The sequence below is a fragment of the Theileria annulata genome, chromosome 2 (genome assembly GCF_000003225.4).
Source record: "Theileria annulata chromosome 2, complete sequence, *** SEQUENCING IN PROGRESS ***".
Taxonomy (NCBI): Eukaryota; Apicomplexa; class Aconoidasida; order Piroplasmida; family Theileriidae; genus Theileria; species Theileria annulata.
Window position 1 is genome coordinate 1,915,391 of NC_011099.1, and position 16,642 is coordinate 1,932,032.

Below are 16,642 nucleotides of genomic sequence, written 5' to 3' on the forward strand. Positions count from 1 at the left end.
ATTACATATTTTAATAACATTAAAACTGCAATTAAAAGATATAAATCACTGCATTAAAGATTAGGAACTACTGCATTTGTTTAAAAGATCACCGTAATTTTGGTTAAAATCATTCTCGTCTACTAAGTGCCAAGAATCTCCAACCTTCTTGACAAAAACAAGTTTAGAAGCTTTGGATTTTACAACTAACTGCCCCAAAACTCCAGAGTCCTTATGAAGGTAAATCTTAGCATGAGTACAGTGTTTTTCATCTGAACTAGACCAGACAACAGAATCGTTGTCCTTGATCTCCTTAATTAAAACTGTAGGTTTTGCCTTCATTAAAGTATAAGACAAATTGAAAAGAGTATCATTTACATAAGTGCATAAATCTGAATCCAAGGAATTAAGATCAATCTTACAATCGACATCATCAGGTTCGTTTTCAAGTTCTGTATCTTGAGATTGTTCATCACCTTGTTCAGTTGTTTCAAATGAGTCGCGAACTCCTCCAAGTGTATCTGCACGTTGTGGTTCAATTCTTTCTCCATCTTCAGATGGAATTTCAACTTTGATATCTGAACTATCTCCATCTGTGTTAGAATCATCAGGTTCGTTTTCAAGTTCTGTATCTTGAGATTGTTCATCACCTTGTTCAGTTGTTTCAAATGAGTCGCGAACTCCTCCAAGTGTATCTGCACGTTGTGGTTCAATTCTTTCTCCATCTTCAGATGGAATTTCAACTTTGATATCTGAACTAATAGTTTCTTCTTCATCCGATTGACCAGCATCAGATTCGTTTTCAAATTCTGTATCTTGAGTTAGGTGATCTAATTTTGATTCAAATTCATTAGAGGTCAATTTATTCCAATTGCCATCAGCATACTCAAAGTACAAATAAGTGTCGACACCCAAATCATTAGATAAAAATAGTTTACAAAGAAAAGGTGAACCCTTAAAAAGATAAATCCTCACTAAATTACACTCAGAATCAGAATCAGACCTCCAAATAGAAGAACCATCAACAACCTCAGAAAAGGACCCCCTTCCAATGGGTTTATACTGATTATAAGGCAAATTTTTCAACTGATGTTGAGTAAATCTCACAAGAGACTTGTCAATATTACTAGTGTCCAATTTGAAAACAACTTTTTGAGTTGGTTCACGATCAACATTGACTTTTGATAGGGACTCAAAAGAAGCCAATTTTCTTGTAAAAATATCGTCATCTATTTCTACCCAGTATCCATTAGATACATGTTTATATATGAACGATTCAGTATCTGATTCTGATAATAAAACCAATTTTAACAGTTGGGGCGTGCCATCAAAATAATAAACAAAACAGTTCTTACAAACACTATCCTGACTTGATGATTTCCACATTAATTTTCCATTGTTAGAAACAGACCTGATTCCATCGGAATCGTCTTTCAAAGATGCTTGTACAAAAATTACACCATTCGCCTTAGATGAAACGTATAAAACATGATCTGGGTTGATATTCTTAGTTATATCAACGTCAAAGAGATCAAAGACACCAGGAGCCACATTAGATTCATCCTTTCCAGATGTTGAGTGTTTGTTTAGTTTATTAGTGTATTCAGTGTAATTAATGCTATTCCAAGTATTTTTATTGTACTCATAAAAAAGGTTAGTTTCGTCATTGTCCAGATTTTGGAGTAGTATTTTAATTAAATATGGATTCTTGTCGAGATAGTGAACTTTTACATTTTTGGCAAAAAACAAATCAGAAGTGATTCTCCAAACTACCATATTCCTTGAATTAATCTCAGTAAAATATATGTATGAGGAAGAAAATAATTTGTGATTCAGTTTACAATCAGAATTTGTTTCAGGGTCTGGCATTTCAAATCGGTTTGTTGAATTATAGTCTCCCAAATCCAAAATTACACATTTTGAAACCAAACCAGAAATCGATCTTAGTAAATTGTTAAAGTGATCAAAATCTAAAGTGATAAAATCATTGGAATATCTGTATAAATAAAGCTTAGTATTCTTTGAGTCCACCAAAGAGAACTCTAACTCAACTAAATAGGGAAATTTTAAAAAAAAGTAAATACGAACTGAAACACAATCTTCATCTGAATCAAGAGAGTAGACTAAATCATTTGAAAAAATAATTTTGCTGAAAAAATAGCCTTCCTTTGTCCTGAATTCTTTGAAATTAAGTCCTCTGAACCTATCATCCCTCTCACTATATTCTGTGCCTGGTGAAGATATGTTTAGGGGAATCTTGTTTTGAGCCTGGTTTAGTCGGTTTAGTTCATCAGTTAATTCTGCCATCTTGGTTTTAAATTCCTCAGGAGTTATATTTTTGACTAAGTCAGAAAGTTCCAAAAAAGATAAAGAACCTTTTGTGGAAGTTTCTATGGGCAAAGTACGTAATATAGCGAGTCTGGGACTTCCATTACCGTAAAAAACCTGAATGTAAACACATAGATTAAAATCTGATTTAGAATTAAATAGAATAACACTCCCATCTGTAATATTCGTGAACACATTACCATCTTTAGGGACAAATATTTTATTCATAACTAAATCAGATTCAAAACAAGTGTAAATATTAGAAGTATCGATATTGATATTTAGGTAAATTTTCTGAACATCACTAGTCAGAAGAAACTCCCTTTCGAGTTGAGATTTGCAAAAGGCACAAGCATCTACATCAGATTCAGGCTTTTTATATTCCTTTAAAGTGAAGTCAAATTCAATAAAATTTCTCAATTTTACAAACTTTCCATTCACCAGATTAAAGTATAATTCTGGGAGAGTTGAGTTGGAAAACAAGAGCCTGACCAACTTCTTAGAGTTAGGTCCGGACAAAACAGAAACTTGTTTACACCTGTTCTTGGTTGAGGTCCATAGAACGTTGGATCCCGAGCTAACCTTGTTTAAAACATAACCAGATTTAGGGTAATATTTCCCATGAATGAATTTCCCCTCAACGGATTCGTTGTAAAGAAAATTAACTTCTCCTGGACTTGAGTTAATATTGAGACTAACGTTTGAAATGAATGGGATTGAATCTTTCAAGGATTTGTAGTCTGAATTATAAGTGCTTTGATCAATCTCTGAATACCCCTCATCTGTCTTTTTAAAAAATTTAGTAGAGAAACTTAATAGTCCAGAGAAGTTCAGTACAAGAAGTTCAGAGTTTTTGTAAAATCTGTTCCTACTAACGCTAGAACAAGACTCGTTGGTTGTCGAGTGCCATAGAACATGCTGTCCGTCTATTATTTTTGACAGTTTAAAAGTTGATCTAGTAATAAGTTTTGATATATTAACTCCGTCGTCATACTCGTTATAATAATCAAAATACTTTTCTTGAGGAGTAGTGGAAAGATTTAAAAGTATTGAGTTGTCTAGAAGATTGATTGAATTTCCCATTTTATCAAATAATAAGTCGTAATCAGAAGATGGAATGGACAAAAAACCTGCATTGTGTCTCTTGAAAAAAGTATATACTTCACCGGTCTTGACATGAGTTACCAACTTGAGTAATTGTGAGAGATCATTTCTATAATGAACATACAACTTACTGAATGAATGGGCTTGCTTAGAGTTTTCCCAAATAAACATAGAACCGTCAATAATTGAGCTAACTTTAACTTTGGGCATTGGTAAAAATTCAAAAGTGTCCACATTGTCCATATTAAAGCTATTCCTCATGAATACTCTGGTGTTGTAGTTGCTTATATCCAAAAGCTGTGGCACAGAATCTCCATCACTTGTGTGTTCTTCATGAAAAGTGGACTCTGTTGAATCTTCATGTTCTTTAGAATCAGAAGATTCTCCTCTTTGAGTGGATTCTGGTGGAGTTGAAGTTTCCTTAGGAATATATGATTCCTCTGGCATTTCTGATCCTTGGGGAATATGTGTTTCTTTGGGAATTTCGGCTTCTTCAGCTTGATCCTCTTCTTGATCTCCCTCAGGTTCTTCAATAATGACTTCTGGCTCCTCCTGAGATTCTGGAGGTTTATTTTTACCACGCTCTTCTTGATATTTTTGGTAATCTGAGGGGTCTAAGAGCTTTTTACCAAACTCTTTAAACTCCTCATCTGTGGCAGACTTGAATACATAATCATCGAAGACAAAATTCAAAGTTGTATGGTTTTCTCGATCATCATTTAGTGATAAATTAATACCGTAAATGGTTCCTTTCTTTTTAACTAATCTTATGGAGACACACCTTTCAGTGGCAGACTCCCAAATTATGTGTTCACCTTTGAGAACACTGTTTAAAACGAACCCTCTGCGAGGATAATAAGTAGCTAATTCAATACTATACTTTTCATCCTTTTCTATGGAATAATCCTGGTCATCGGGAAGATTCAAAATGTCAAATGAAAGGTGACCTGTTATTGGTATGTGCGATTTTAATCTCAAGAATTTATTCATAAATGTATAGTACTCAATTTCCAACCAATTGCCGTCTTTAAACATAAAACAAAGATATTTGGTTTCCTCTTTTACATTTATACTTAACATAATTAAATAATACTTGGTGAAAAAATAGTATGCGATTAGTTTTTCGACATATACTTGGGTGGACTTTTTGGACCACACAGTCCTAAAATCATCATAAATTGCTACTAATTTATAAGAGGGAAGAGGCTGTAATAGGAGAGTAGGGACTCCATCGAATGGTCTAATTGTAGTTTTAAACAAATGCTCATCTATTTCTTTTGAATTTATGTCAAAGTAGATGGAATTGTCAGTAAGTTGGTCGGTATCCAATCTAAGGATATCGTACTCTTTATCGGATATATTCACAAATTTAGACTCCAATCTCTTGTAATACTTATCTTCAACTTTTTTAGAAGTTCTTTTTATTCTAAGGTGTATCAGGTGAATCAAGTGGTTTTTGGTAAGTGTCGTTGCACCTAAACAAGGATTCAGTTTTTGTTTATCCTCCCACACAACGCCAAAGCCATCTGTCACTTTATAAATCTGTACACCACTTTTCGGTGTATATTCATGCTCTTGATAACTATGATGGTTGGAATCTCTGATTGTGATTTCAGTGGTATTGATGTTGCTAAAGTTTAAAAGGGAGGATGGTCGGGAGTATATAATGCAATCATAGGATGAAATCAGTGACAAAAATAGGAGCGTAAATAAGTCCATTATTTACGCCATGATGTGTATTGAAGGAGATGCTCATTTGTGCATATTTATATACAGGATGGGGGATTAAGAAGAATATGTAAAAAATAACCGAATAACTATAATTAATCCCTCGTTCGGGATGAAATTCATAATAATAAATTTTCTTAATCGAATACAATGGATATATAAGTTCTTCCATGAGATAAAAAAGGATTAATATGACCAGAAAGATATAAATACTATAAAGTAAACAATAATAAAGAATGTAATATAATTCAATATTAAAAAACTTTAATATATTTATAATATAAAGCTAGTTAATTGCGATTAATAAATGATTAAAATAATCAAAAAAATATACATTATATTGGATTTAAATAAGATGTTATTAGATAACAACTTATATTATATTGCACAATTATGTAGAATCTAGATTATAATCCAATTGTAATAATTCCTAGTAAAACGTTTTGACTAATTAAACATTTATTTTTGTAATTAATAAAATTTCACGTTATCCAGTCCCCACTCATTAGATAACTGAAATAATAAGAGAAAGCTTGAATATTGATCTATTAAATGAGGTATAAATATCAATATTTAGTAATATTTCTATTAATATGGAATTTAAAAAAGGTTAAATGTACTGAGGAAGATGAAGCAAGTATTACTGAAAAAAGTAAGACTACAGATGATCAATCTGAAGAAGAAATATCTTTGATAAATCTTAATATAAATACAAAAAATAACACAACTGAATATGGTTACTCTAAGAAGAATAATGAAGGAACATTTGTTACTAAGTCTGGCTATGGGTTCAACAAAATTGTCAAAGGAAATACTGTCATCTGGGAATCCAGTGATACTAAAATATATGCTTACAAAGTTGTTATAGATGGTATCAGTTTTGTGTCAAGTACTAAGAATATTTCAATACATTCTAATGATGGTGTTAAACATTTTAAAAAATCAAGTCAAGGTGATAAGTGGGAAGAATCTAATCCATCGAATAATCCTACAGATACTACTTCTACTACTTCCACTGGATGCACCACTTCTACGGCTCCCGAAAAATCCACAACTACTCAACCTCAAATTAGTCAAACTCAATCTGAAAAACCTACTCAGGAACAAACAACTCCTACTAAACAGCCTAATGACTCTAAAGAAACTAGTACACAATCAACTATTGAATCTACTGAATCTAAACAACGTACAGGTACTGGGGAATCTACCCCACAGATTAGAGCTGATCAAATAACTATTGAGCCTTCCTGTTCTGAATCAGATGTTAAACTTTATGCTCAAGATCGATCCGATCCTACTGGGATTGTCGAACTTGGTTCCCATGAATATAATATCGATAATAATAATGAGCAGATGTTGAAATACACATTTAATAAGAATGTAAAATGTGCTAAATTTAAACTAAAAAATCATGACATTTGGAGTTATGATAACAATCAAGAACATCCCGAAACAATATATTTACATAAAGCCAAAACTCTTGTTTTTGTTGAATTCCCGAATGGTTCTTTTAATTTCTATAGATTTTCTGTTTCAGATAATAAAATGAAATTAGAAACTCTCAGTAAAATGGAGGATAACTATGGATCCAAACATAAACTGTTGACATTAGACAGTGATGAAACTTCAACCATTGAGCTTGACAAATCTAAATTCGATATCAAAAAATATAACTTTGGTCATGAATATACATTTAAATCAGATGTTAAATGTACCACTTTAATGTTTAATGACAAAGAAGTGTGGAAACATGATTCTTCAAAATCCGAAAGTGCCTATCCTTCAGTGGTTTATTTTTTATCCCACTTCCTAGTATTGTTTTTAAAAAATAATAAATGTTTCTTTATTGATCCTGATAAGATAAATCCAACCGATCTTTCAAATTAATTTTTAATGAAGTATAATCTAAATTTTCTTATATACGATGTTTATAATATATGTGACTAAGGTAAAACAGTTATAATTTATACTAAATTAAATATGAAATTAAATCAAAATGTTTAAAAAGGAGTAAATGGTGTTTTCAAATGTGGTTTATCCAATTTTTTAAATTTTATGTTTATGGTAACCTATTTTTAATAATTTGTAACAAATTGGAAAAGACCTATTATAAAATTAAATAAAATTATAATATTTAAAATATAATCATTATATTGAATGTTTTTGTAGTGAGGATATAATCCGCTCATAAATAGAAATTTTTATTACAAATGTTAAAATAATAAATTCATTCACATTTTATAAATCAACTTGACACCTTAGGATCATATCAGCTTAAATGTCATTTTTAAAACTAGTAATAAATAATGAACTATAATCTTTTAAAAATTAAAGAACATATATATTTATTTATTAGACTTAAAATTAATAACACAATGCCATTAGGCATTAAATATTACTGCATTAGGTTAGTTTGAATATTTATTGACCATCTCCTCTATGATGTTTGATATCGATTCATTTTTGGATACTTCTGAAGCCTTACATGTTTTTATAAGTTTACCATTATGCATTACCCAAACTGATGTACAAGATTTAAGGACTTTGGCATAATGTGCAGTAACAAAACAAGTACAATGTTTGAAATATTTGTCCAATAATTCGTAAATTGGTATTCCAATATCTTGAACCTCAGATCCATCTTCTGAACAATTATCAGATGGAGGTTCATCAATGATTAACATCCTATACTGATGTTTGTATAATACTAGTTTGGCAAACCAAAGTGTTCTGAGCTGAGTTACAGATAACATAGTACCTACTGAGCTAAGGTCATCTAACGTCATTGAACTTTCTTCAGATAAAGGCCCCTTACCCTTGTTAAAGGATTCTGATGGGTCTTTGGTCTTCTTTAATTTTAGGGGTTTAGGCATAATTATAGTATCTAGTTTTAAGTTGCCTGGAAGGTTATTAACAAACTCAAGGAGACCACAATTATCCAGAGCGTCATTAATTTCATCATCTGTAAATAGTCTCCTTGGATCCAAGAACCTTCTAATAGTCCAACCCTTGAAAACAAATGGAAGCTGAGGAAGAACACCGATAATGTGCCTAATGAGACTCTTGGGAATGTCTTGTAAATCTCTGCCATCCAGCAGGACTTGACCAGATCGATGCCTTGCGGTATTTTGCAGAACAGATAATAGGGTTGTCTTACCAGCTCCAGTTCTTCCAATGATACCAATAATATCTGACCTAGATGGTGATGCATTTATATTATTGAGGATAAGACCTTCCTCATTCATCTGAGATGATGTATATACACAAATATCCTTCAGAACTATACCACTATGTTCAGATGGAAGATATTTGCAAATGTCAGTGAAGTTAATTTTTGGATTGTAAAGCATCCTCTTTATTAAGTTGGGTTTTGTATCTTTGAATTCAAGTGCCCTTCTCTTAAGTAACACCTTTTTATCCACCTGCAAATTAAGTTTGCTAGAATTAATAACTATATCCTCTTCATGAACATTACGGAACTTATCAAATACACACTTGGTGCCAGGTGGAATAAAGCACTGAAACCTTGTAACTGAACACATGAAAACTTGTAACCTGGCAAATGAAAATGAGAAATTGCTAAATGATTTAATAACACTGCTACCCAGTGATAGACCTAATCCAAAGTAACCAACTTCCATTTTGTAATTTGTAAATTTATCAAGTAATATCATAGCTGTAAGGAATATAGCGGTTGTGAATGAGAATATCCAAGTGGACAATACTGAAGTCCATGAAGCAAAACTTATTGCCAAAAATCTACACCTGAACTTATAGTCAGTCTTTTCAATAACAACATTAACCAATTCCCATTCCTTTTTAAAACTTCTGTAAATGGGTGATCCCAGTATGGCATTCTTGCACATTGTATTGACATGTGATAAAGACTCTAAATCTCCAAGATGTTGGTTTCTCGAAGCTATGATATATTTTGAAACAACGAATTCAAAGACCAATGCCAAAGATACAAAAATAAATGGAATTGATAGGGGAATTGTGTAGAATAGTGTTCCAATGGAAATTGCAGTCTGGATGAATAACAACAATATAGTGCATAACATGTAGCCAACGTATTCATCGATAAAAATAATATCTGAAGAAAAATAAGTTACCATTTGATTAATTTGTTTCTTTATTTTGATTATTAATGAACTGTTTTTGAAAACTGAGGACAAAGAGTATTCGTGAATCCTTCTTGATGCCATTAAACTTGATATAGTGAATAACATGGTTGACACTAATGAACAACAGATAATAATGGTCATAATAATTAGTATTGTTTTTAGGACAGAATCGCTGTGTGATTTAATTTCTGACATGTCAATAGAAATTCCATCATTAAATTCTTTAGTTTTATTGGATATATAATCTGATAGATTAGTTGCGAGAACAAACTTGGAATTGTCCATAACACTTGATGCAACAGAAAAGATTATGAACAAAACAAAGGCAAAACCAGCTGCTTTGAAATACACTAGGTATGGATTAAACTTATCATTGGCATAACATTCTTGGATGATAGATGTTAGTGAACGTCTATACTTGGACTTTGTAACAAAGCGCCTTCCATCCTTTGTAGTAGAACCTGAATAACATAATTTTAGCAAATCCTTAGTGAAGAAATTTAGCTTATGTGAGCCTGATGGTGGTGTAACATATTCAAAACCGGTTTGTGTTTTTTTATCAGTAAAAACATCTGACAAATAACAATAAAACAGGAGTGATTTATTCTCAATTTGGTATATGGGTATGTTTGGGAAGTTTTTGGTATCAGATGTTCTAATACACTTATCAAGCAAAGTTAGTGATGATGAAACGATAACAGCTAAATCATCCTTAACAAGCAATCCAGTCTGAGCATTGAACAAATTGTTGAAAACAGTTCTAGATACGTATGGATCTAATCCATGGAATTGTGAATCAAGGCACATCAGGAATGAACATTGACTATTATAATCCTTGTTAACTTTGCTAAATATAAGATATGCATAAATTGCTCTTGCCATCTCCATCCTAACTCTCTGACCACAACTGAGTGAATGAGCATTATCAGAAACCACCCTCAAGTCACCCTTCTCCCAAGATAATATATCAAATTCAAGCTCAACGGCTTTGATGACTGAGTTATAAATTTCTTCATCAAATCTATACCCAAATGTTATGTTTGATCTAATAGTTCCTTCTTGTAGCCATATATATTCAGAAGCATAAAATATAGGCATTGATGTATGGAGAGGAACTACAGCCATTGAACCACTGACTAGTGTCATTTCACCCAGTACAGACTTGATAAAGTTAGATTTACCACAGCCTTGAGTACCTGTAATTATTGCAATTTCACCCCTCTTAAGCTGGAAGTTAACATTCTTCAAATGAACCTCATTATTATTATTGACAAAATCCTTCCTGTTATTGACCCATGAGAATGAGGCATCCTTATACAGAACTACTACATCCTTGTCAATGTCATTAGTCACATCTGATAGTACAGTGGACATCTTTGTAGAACCTGTGAACTTGTTATCACTGATGTAAAAGTTAGGAGAACATTCGATAAGGAATTTATTAACTCTGTTGTAAGATACATATGAAGTAGTAAGTCTTTTAAGAGCGTGAGGAAACATGAACATTGAGTTGATAATCCTGAAAAATATGTAAAATGTTGACAAGAAGCCAGACGTATCAATTTCAGTAATAACTTCAGCATCTCTAACTGATTTTACAAAATATCTCATCAAGACATAGAATGATAGGTTGGTACAAATAACGAATAAAGACTTGTTGAATATGGTTAAGAATACTCTAACCAAAATTAATAAAAGTTCGCTATTCCTAGTGTCAGTAATAATGTTAATGGCAATATCATCATAAAGTAATTTGTTTATAAGTGGTAACTCAGATATAATTTCAATACATTCACCAATTCTGTAATCCTTAATTAATGAAATAAAGTGAAATAAGTATGTATTTATGATCTCAACGACGACCATCAAAAATATGAAAATTGTAACAGATACAAATAGGACCCATAAATTAATCTTAATCTGAGTCGAAATCAACACAGCTCCATAGATGAAATTTGACAAAAAATCGACAATGTAGACTAATGACTCCAAAAACATTGAGATGTAAAAGCAATCATAATACTCAAATGTAAACATCCTTGGAGGCATATCCTTGTTTTGGTATCTTCTTGCAGGACAATATAATGAATTTTTAGAACAATCAGAATCAGGAGAACAACTATGAAGGACACTGTTACAAACATTCAAGGAGTTGGATCCGTTAATATTATTAAAGAAGTTTCGCCTATAACACAGCCCATGTTGAAAAACGCTTATTGCCAATGAATTTTCCCATGAAACTTTTATTCTATTTAAATAAAAGTTAAAATTTTCCATTAATAATCCATCTATAATTTGTAAACCTATTATAGTAAATAAGAACAGAAATATCTTGTAGAGAGTAAACAACTCTGTATTCAAAATACCCAAAAGATGTTTAACCAATACTGACGTACTTATACTAAGAACGTTAGTGACCACAATGCCTAGAAGACCAAATAATGTTCGCTTTCCAAAAGTTAAAACGAAAGCAAGAAAAATGACAGATCTAGTTGGTTTAGTATTTGGGTCCGGGCATTTAATTGTTTCAAATGATTCCAATCTAAGTAAACAATCACTCACATGTTTTGAAAAAATTGGATACCAATGCAGGATCTGGTCAGCAACAGGAAGTGGATGTAACTTATATGGTTTTACATATTGTTTGGAAAGAAGATATGCCCATTTAGCTACCCATTGAAAGAAAAGGAATTTCAAAAAACTAACCGAGTCGTAATATTTAAATTTTGTATCGTAGGATTTGTTCTTAAAATAAGCCTGGGAGTATAATTCACTTTCCCAGTAATGATCGTGGGAGCCAAGCTCATCACTTCGAAGACTTTTATGGCCATTAATTAAATCAAAAGTTACATCTGGATGTTTGACCATTAAAGTCTTTATCTAAGAATATAATGTAGGTATTTAAGAATCCGATAGGTGTGATAGATGTGATAATTGCGATAATTGCGATAGGTAAGATTTTATTAAAATTAAACATTAGCCATAATTAGTTGGTAATGTTTTAGATATCCCGAAATTAAAGTAATCATTTAAGTGAGTATGATAAATTTTATGATCCAGAATTTTTAGAAATAGTATCCTAAATTTGAAATTTAAGGAATAAAGAAAGTGTAATGAATTATCAGTGAGATAGTATCAAATAACATATTCTGAAATATTATAAAAATTAGAACAAGTTAGTGAATAATAAAAATTAAATCGTAAAAGAAATGTTTAAAAAAAAATTAAAAATACATAATAGGTTGAATTAAATAACCCTTGAGTCCCAATAATTATAGAGTGGAATAACAAGTCGACAAACAAAATAAAAAATAATTTATACTAACAATGAAATCATAAATAATATTCTATAACCCAATGTTATTTAATTAAGGTCTGTTATATTATGCAATTATTGTCTGAATCCGCATGCCATAAGTTAATATCCATACTTCCTATATACCAACTAATTCTAACATTATAAATTATATTATAATTAATACCTTAATAATAGTCCCATCAACACTCATAATTTAAAATATCTTAAAACGCTTAGTCTAGTTAAATATTTATATATTATTATTATATAATACCATAATGATGGATCTACCTAATCCAGGTGGAAATATATATACTAAATATATATTTAATTCATACACTTATCATTAATGTTGATAAAAACCAACTCCTATTGACAAAATTCGATGATATTTATTTAATGCCGATAATAGTTCATTAGTATTATTAAATAAACCTTAGAGATATAATCTCAATCTAAAGGTAAATTATTAATAATGTGAAAAAACATATAAATGTAAATTTTTATACAATATTTGGAGAGATTTAATTAATGACGAAATTCATTGTAGGGTATAGGAATTCATTTCATAACCGGTGTATGAAATATTAAAAGAAAATCAATTATGTATGCACATAAGTATTTAATAATTTATGTAATAATAAAAAATGCGAGTTTAATATTTTAAATGTGACTATGGTCAAATGATTAGATATACAAGGGTGTATATGAATTTTTAATTTCCATGAAAAATACATACACATTTTTGTTATATTTGGGTATTGGTTTATTTGTGCTGAGTTCTAATTGTTTTGAATTAGATATTGGACAAATAAGTAAATATCGTAAAGGAGGAAATGAGATCAATGTTTACAGAGATGACACTGATTCTTTTTACAAACATCAACCTTATGAACCTTTTTTGTTAAAGGAATTGTACTATGATGATGAAGTAATATATTTTGATCCTCTACTAACTTCTGATCAACTTTTGATCTCTGCCTCTGTTCTTTGGGTATTGGATAATCCAACAGTAATCCACTTAAATCTGGAAAAATCAACAATTATGCTCTTGAATGAAAACAATTCATCACTAAGTGTAGAAGCTATATTTTCATGTAAAAACATTTCTAATATAAATCATAAATTTCATCCTGGTTCTGATAATGATGTTGATGTAGATATAAAACAAACTCAAAACTACAGTAGTAATTCATTGAATGTTTCTGTTAATCAACTTCATTTATCAGGAAATGGTCTAGAAAACTTTGTATTAAGGTATTATGACCTTGGTTCATACAAATTAAATAGCCTTAAGTATGGAGATGATGTTCTGAAGACTGTAACTGAAACATCCACTCAAAACAAAGAGGTCATTCTAGAGGTTCCTAACAAGGAACAGGTATATGGAGTATATGTCTACAGTTATAATGACTTTCCTCTAATGATTGAGTTGGTGTATACTTACAATAAAAGGCTGTATTATGGTAATTGTACTGTAAGAAAGTGGCATAAATTACTTATGGTACCTCTAAATGATCCATCATATTATGAAAATCTACTTAACAAGCTTAATTATTACGCCTGCAAGAATGGATTCAAGATTACTATAGATGCTAATAGGAAAGCAGAAGAAGCCCAGGGTTACTATGATATTGATAATTATTGCCTTGGACCTAATGGAGTAGAACCTGTTCAAAATAAATTAGATTTAAAGCTTGAAAAACGTAGTGATAACATGAAATACAAATGCTTTGAACACTCAGGTGAGGATGATAGAAAATTCTTTACGGATAATTTATATTATGAGAATTCAATTTTTGAACTGCAGAATTTACCAAAAAAGATAGATTCTATAAGAGTCTATCGATATCGCGATAATAAACCATGCTTAATTACTATTGTAAGCAAAAATTCTTTGTTGTATTATAAACGTGAGGGTGATAGTTGGAAATACTTCAATACTGATGAGAATCTTCCAGATATAAATACCAAATTTAATGAGAAAATAAACAGACTTTTGGATGAGTAAGTTATAAATATCCTATGGCCATTATAATTATTTAGGCTTGATCCCGATGAAGAACTTCTTGAGGAGAATCTAATAGATCACAAATGGAAGAAGGAACCCAAACTAAACCTTAATGAAGAAACTGTTAAATCTCTACCAGACAATGTAACGATAAAAGTTCAAGGTAATGAAACCTATGAAATGCCAACGTTGAAGTATGACAATAATCAATTGGAATCAAAAATATTGAAAAGGTTTCAATTTGATATATATAGTTATATGGATCCCATTGAGCAAATATCATCAATTATTAATGGTGATCTGGAAACTAAGATAGTTGTGGAGACAAAACCAAACTGTGCCTTGATAGCCATCTATTATGATGGAAGACCTATTATTGAATTCGAAAAGGAAGATGTGTTAATTCACAAAGCAATTTATTTTTATCGCAAACCAACTGATGATATGGATGTTTACCTGTATACCAACAGTTTGTATGTTTACCATTTCAGAAATAATTACTACAAGTATGATTATAGATGGGAACTAGTGTCCAAAGAACCTGTAACACTAGCAGATTCCCATCAAACAAACCAAGATTTGAAAAATTATTTTGATAAAGTTAAAAAACATGATACAGCTGGAACTCAAAAGCCCAAAGAAATTAAAGTAACTAATGTAGAAATAGAATTGATGACCATACATCAATTAGCGATACTGACACGTAATTACGCAAAGGAGAATATTGACACAATAAAGAGAGATCAATCTAAGAATAATGACACAGAAAGAGAGATTGATGTATCCAAATTAAATCCTTCTTCCTGTACTAATAAATTTGGTTACTTCAAAATAATCAAAGAAAATGAAAAGAAAATTCTAGAATTAACAGATACATTGAACCATTTTGTAAAGCTCATAGAATACAGTAAGGAAGATGATGAATTGAATCTGTATTTATATACCAACACACTCTATGTATTTAGGTTTCAAAAGAAACCAGCTGATAATGAGTGGAAGTTTATAATACTTCAACCTGTAATGTGTCTTTATAAAAGGGACAGTGAGCCTCTGAAACAATACTTTACTAAAATGAATGAGATTAATAATTTTGATTACAATGTTGATATATTTGAAGGGATAATACGTCTGCTTCCTAATATAAATGTCAATATAACAACCAAATTAAACGAAAGGTATAATATTACTACTATTAGCAAAAACTTGGCGCTTTTGAAGAATAATCAAATTGTTAAAAAAGATTTTGATGTACATTATTATCTTCATAAAGATTACACGAATAGAACTGTTGTAGAATATCATAAATGTATGGATTTGAGAAGAAATGGAAGAGATGAAGCTAAGGCACATGCACTGCCATTATACGGAATCAATCATATTAAATGGAATTATAATGATGTTTTTAAGGTTGATGTCAAAGATAGGTGTGTATTCCTCTCTGTGGAATATATTCATAAGGATAACCATACTCATATATACGGATATACCAATGCGTTATATGTATTTCATGCCTATAGACATGATAATGAAGGTTATAAATATCATAATTGGAAACGTAGAAAAGAACGAGCTGTAATTGATGAATCGACTAATGATGATCCCAAAGTTTGTAGAGACTTAAAAAAGTATTTCAAATTGACAAAGAATATCAGCAAATTCGATCTTGATTAATAAATGATTAAAATAATCAAAAAAATATACATTATATTGGATTTAAATAAGATGTTATTAGATAACAACTTATATTATATTGCACAATTATGTAGAATCATAGTTATGATTGATTTTAGTTACACATCAAATGAATCTTGAAGTTAATGTTGGATTAATGTATATTGAATGACAGTTCCCCATCAAGATTCCACTCATTCTAACATGATTTGGCCAATGATTTACCTAATTATCTTATATAATTATGTGTTAATTTTAATTATCTAGAATTTAGTTTTTACAATTTGATATTTTTATTCCTATGTATTTGTACTGCTTCTGATCTTACACATATTACCAAATGAAGATATTCTAATACTCTTCATTAAAACAAGTATGATCTGATGTGCCCAAATACTT

The 16,642-nt window shown here is 30.7% G+C and overlaps 4 protein-coding genes across 4 annotated transcripts, besides 14 other annotated features; 2 read left to right on the top strand and 2 right to left on the bottom strand.

Annotated features, from left to right (window-relative positions):
• Positions 1 to 60: 60 nt before the first annotated feature.
• Positions 61 to 5,130, bottom strand: TA11485 (uncharacterized protein; the record flags this gene model as incomplete). Its single annotated transcript, XM_947592.1, has 1 exon — positions 61 to 5,130. The coding sequence occupies one exon, from the start codon at positions 5,128 to 5,130 to the stop codon at positions 61 to 63; it is 5,070 nt and encodes a 1,689-aa protein (XP_952685.1).
• Positions 5,089 to 5,130: a sequence feature (Signal peptide predicted for TA11485 by SignalP 2.0 HMM (Signal peptide probability 0.950, signal anchor probability 0.000) with cleavage site probability 0.394 between residues 14 and 15).
• Positions 5,131 to 5,691: 561 nt separating this feature from the next.
• Positions 5,692 to 5,757: a sequence feature (Signal peptide predicted for TA11480 by SignalP 2.0 HMM (Signal peptide probability 0.622, signal anchor probability 0.000) with cleavage site probability 0.493 between residues 22 and 23).
• On the top strand, positions 5,692 to 7,026 carry TA11480 (SfiI-subtelomeric fragment related protein family member, putative; the record flags this gene model as incomplete). The annotated part of the gene is made up of 1 exon (XM_947593.1): positions 5,692 to 7,026. One exon carries the CDS (start codon positions 5,692 to 5,694, stop codon positions 7,024 to 7,026), a length of 1,335 nt encoding a protein of 444 aa, XP_952686.1.
• A 521-nt stretch (positions 7,027 to 7,547) lies between these two features.
• On the bottom strand, positions 7,548 to 12,131 carry TA11425 (ABC-transporter protein family, putative; the record flags this gene model as incomplete). Its single annotated transcript, XM_947594.1, has 1 exon — positions 7,548 to 12,131. One exon carries the CDS (start codon positions 12,129 to 12,131, stop codon positions 7,548 to 7,550), a length of 4,584 nt encoding a protein of 1,527 aa, XP_952687.1.
• Positions 8,826 to 8,894: a sequence feature (10 probable transmembrane helices predicted for TA11425 by TMHMM2.0 at aa 141-163, 175-197, 290-312, 319-341, 398-420, 839-861, 906-928, 974-993, 997-1019 and 1080-1102).
• Positions 9,075 to 9,143: a sequence feature (10 probable transmembrane helices predicted for TA11425 by TMHMM2.0 at aa 141-163, 175-197, 290-312, 319-341, 398-420, 839-861, 906-928, 974-993, 997-1019 and 1080-1102).
• Positions 9,153 to 9,212: a sequence feature (10 probable transmembrane helices predicted for TA11425 by TMHMM2.0 at aa 141-163, 175-197, 290-312, 319-341, 398-420, 839-861, 906-928, 974-993, 997-1019 and 1080-1102).
• Positions 9,348 to 9,416: a sequence feature (10 probable transmembrane helices predicted for TA11425 by TMHMM2.0 at aa 141-163, 175-197, 290-312, 319-341, 398-420, 839-861, 906-928, 974-993, 997-1019 and 1080-1102).
• Positions 9,549 to 9,617: a sequence feature (10 probable transmembrane helices predicted for TA11425 by TMHMM2.0 at aa 141-163, 175-197, 290-312, 319-341, 398-420, 839-861, 906-928, 974-993, 997-1019 and 1080-1102).
• Positions 10,872 to 10,940: a sequence feature (10 probable transmembrane helices predicted for TA11425 by TMHMM2.0 at aa 141-163, 175-197, 290-312, 319-341, 398-420, 839-861, 906-928, 974-993, 997-1019 and 1080-1102).
• Positions 11,109 to 11,177: a sequence feature (10 probable transmembrane helices predicted for TA11425 by TMHMM2.0 at aa 141-163, 175-197, 290-312, 319-341, 398-420, 839-861, 906-928, 974-993, 997-1019 and 1080-1102).
• Positions 11,196 to 11,264: a sequence feature (10 probable transmembrane helices predicted for TA11425 by TMHMM2.0 at aa 141-163, 175-197, 290-312, 319-341, 398-420, 839-861, 906-928, 974-993, 997-1019 and 1080-1102).
• Positions 11,541 to 11,609: a sequence feature (10 probable transmembrane helices predicted for TA11425 by TMHMM2.0 at aa 141-163, 175-197, 290-312, 319-341, 398-420, 839-861, 906-928, 974-993, 997-1019 and 1080-1102).
• Positions 11,643 to 11,711: a sequence feature (10 probable transmembrane helices predicted for TA11425 by TMHMM2.0 at aa 141-163, 175-197, 290-312, 319-341, 398-420, 839-861, 906-928, 974-993, 997-1019 and 1080-1102).
• A 1,154-nt stretch (positions 12,132 to 13,285) lies between the features above and the next one.
• Positions 13,286 to 13,351: a sequence feature (Signal peptide predicted for TA11420 by SignalP 2.0 HMM (Signal peptide probability 0.901, signal anchor probability 0.078) with cleavage site probability 0.606 between residues 22 and 23).
• Positions 13,286 to 16,243, top strand: TA11420 (uncharacterized protein; the record flags this gene model as incomplete). The annotated part of the gene is made up of 4 exons (XM_947595.1): positions 13,286 to 14,568; positions 14,608 to 15,045; positions 15,091 to 15,504; positions 15,538 to 16,243. The coding sequence occupies 4 exons, from the start codon at positions 13,286 to 13,288 to the stop codon at positions 16,241 to 16,243; spliced, it is 2,841 nt and encodes a 946-aa protein (XP_952688.1).
• Positions 13,304 to 13,372: a sequence feature (1 probable transmembrane helix predicted for TA11420 by TMHMM2.0 at aa 7-29).
• Positions 16,244 to 16,642: the final 399 nt, after the last annotated feature.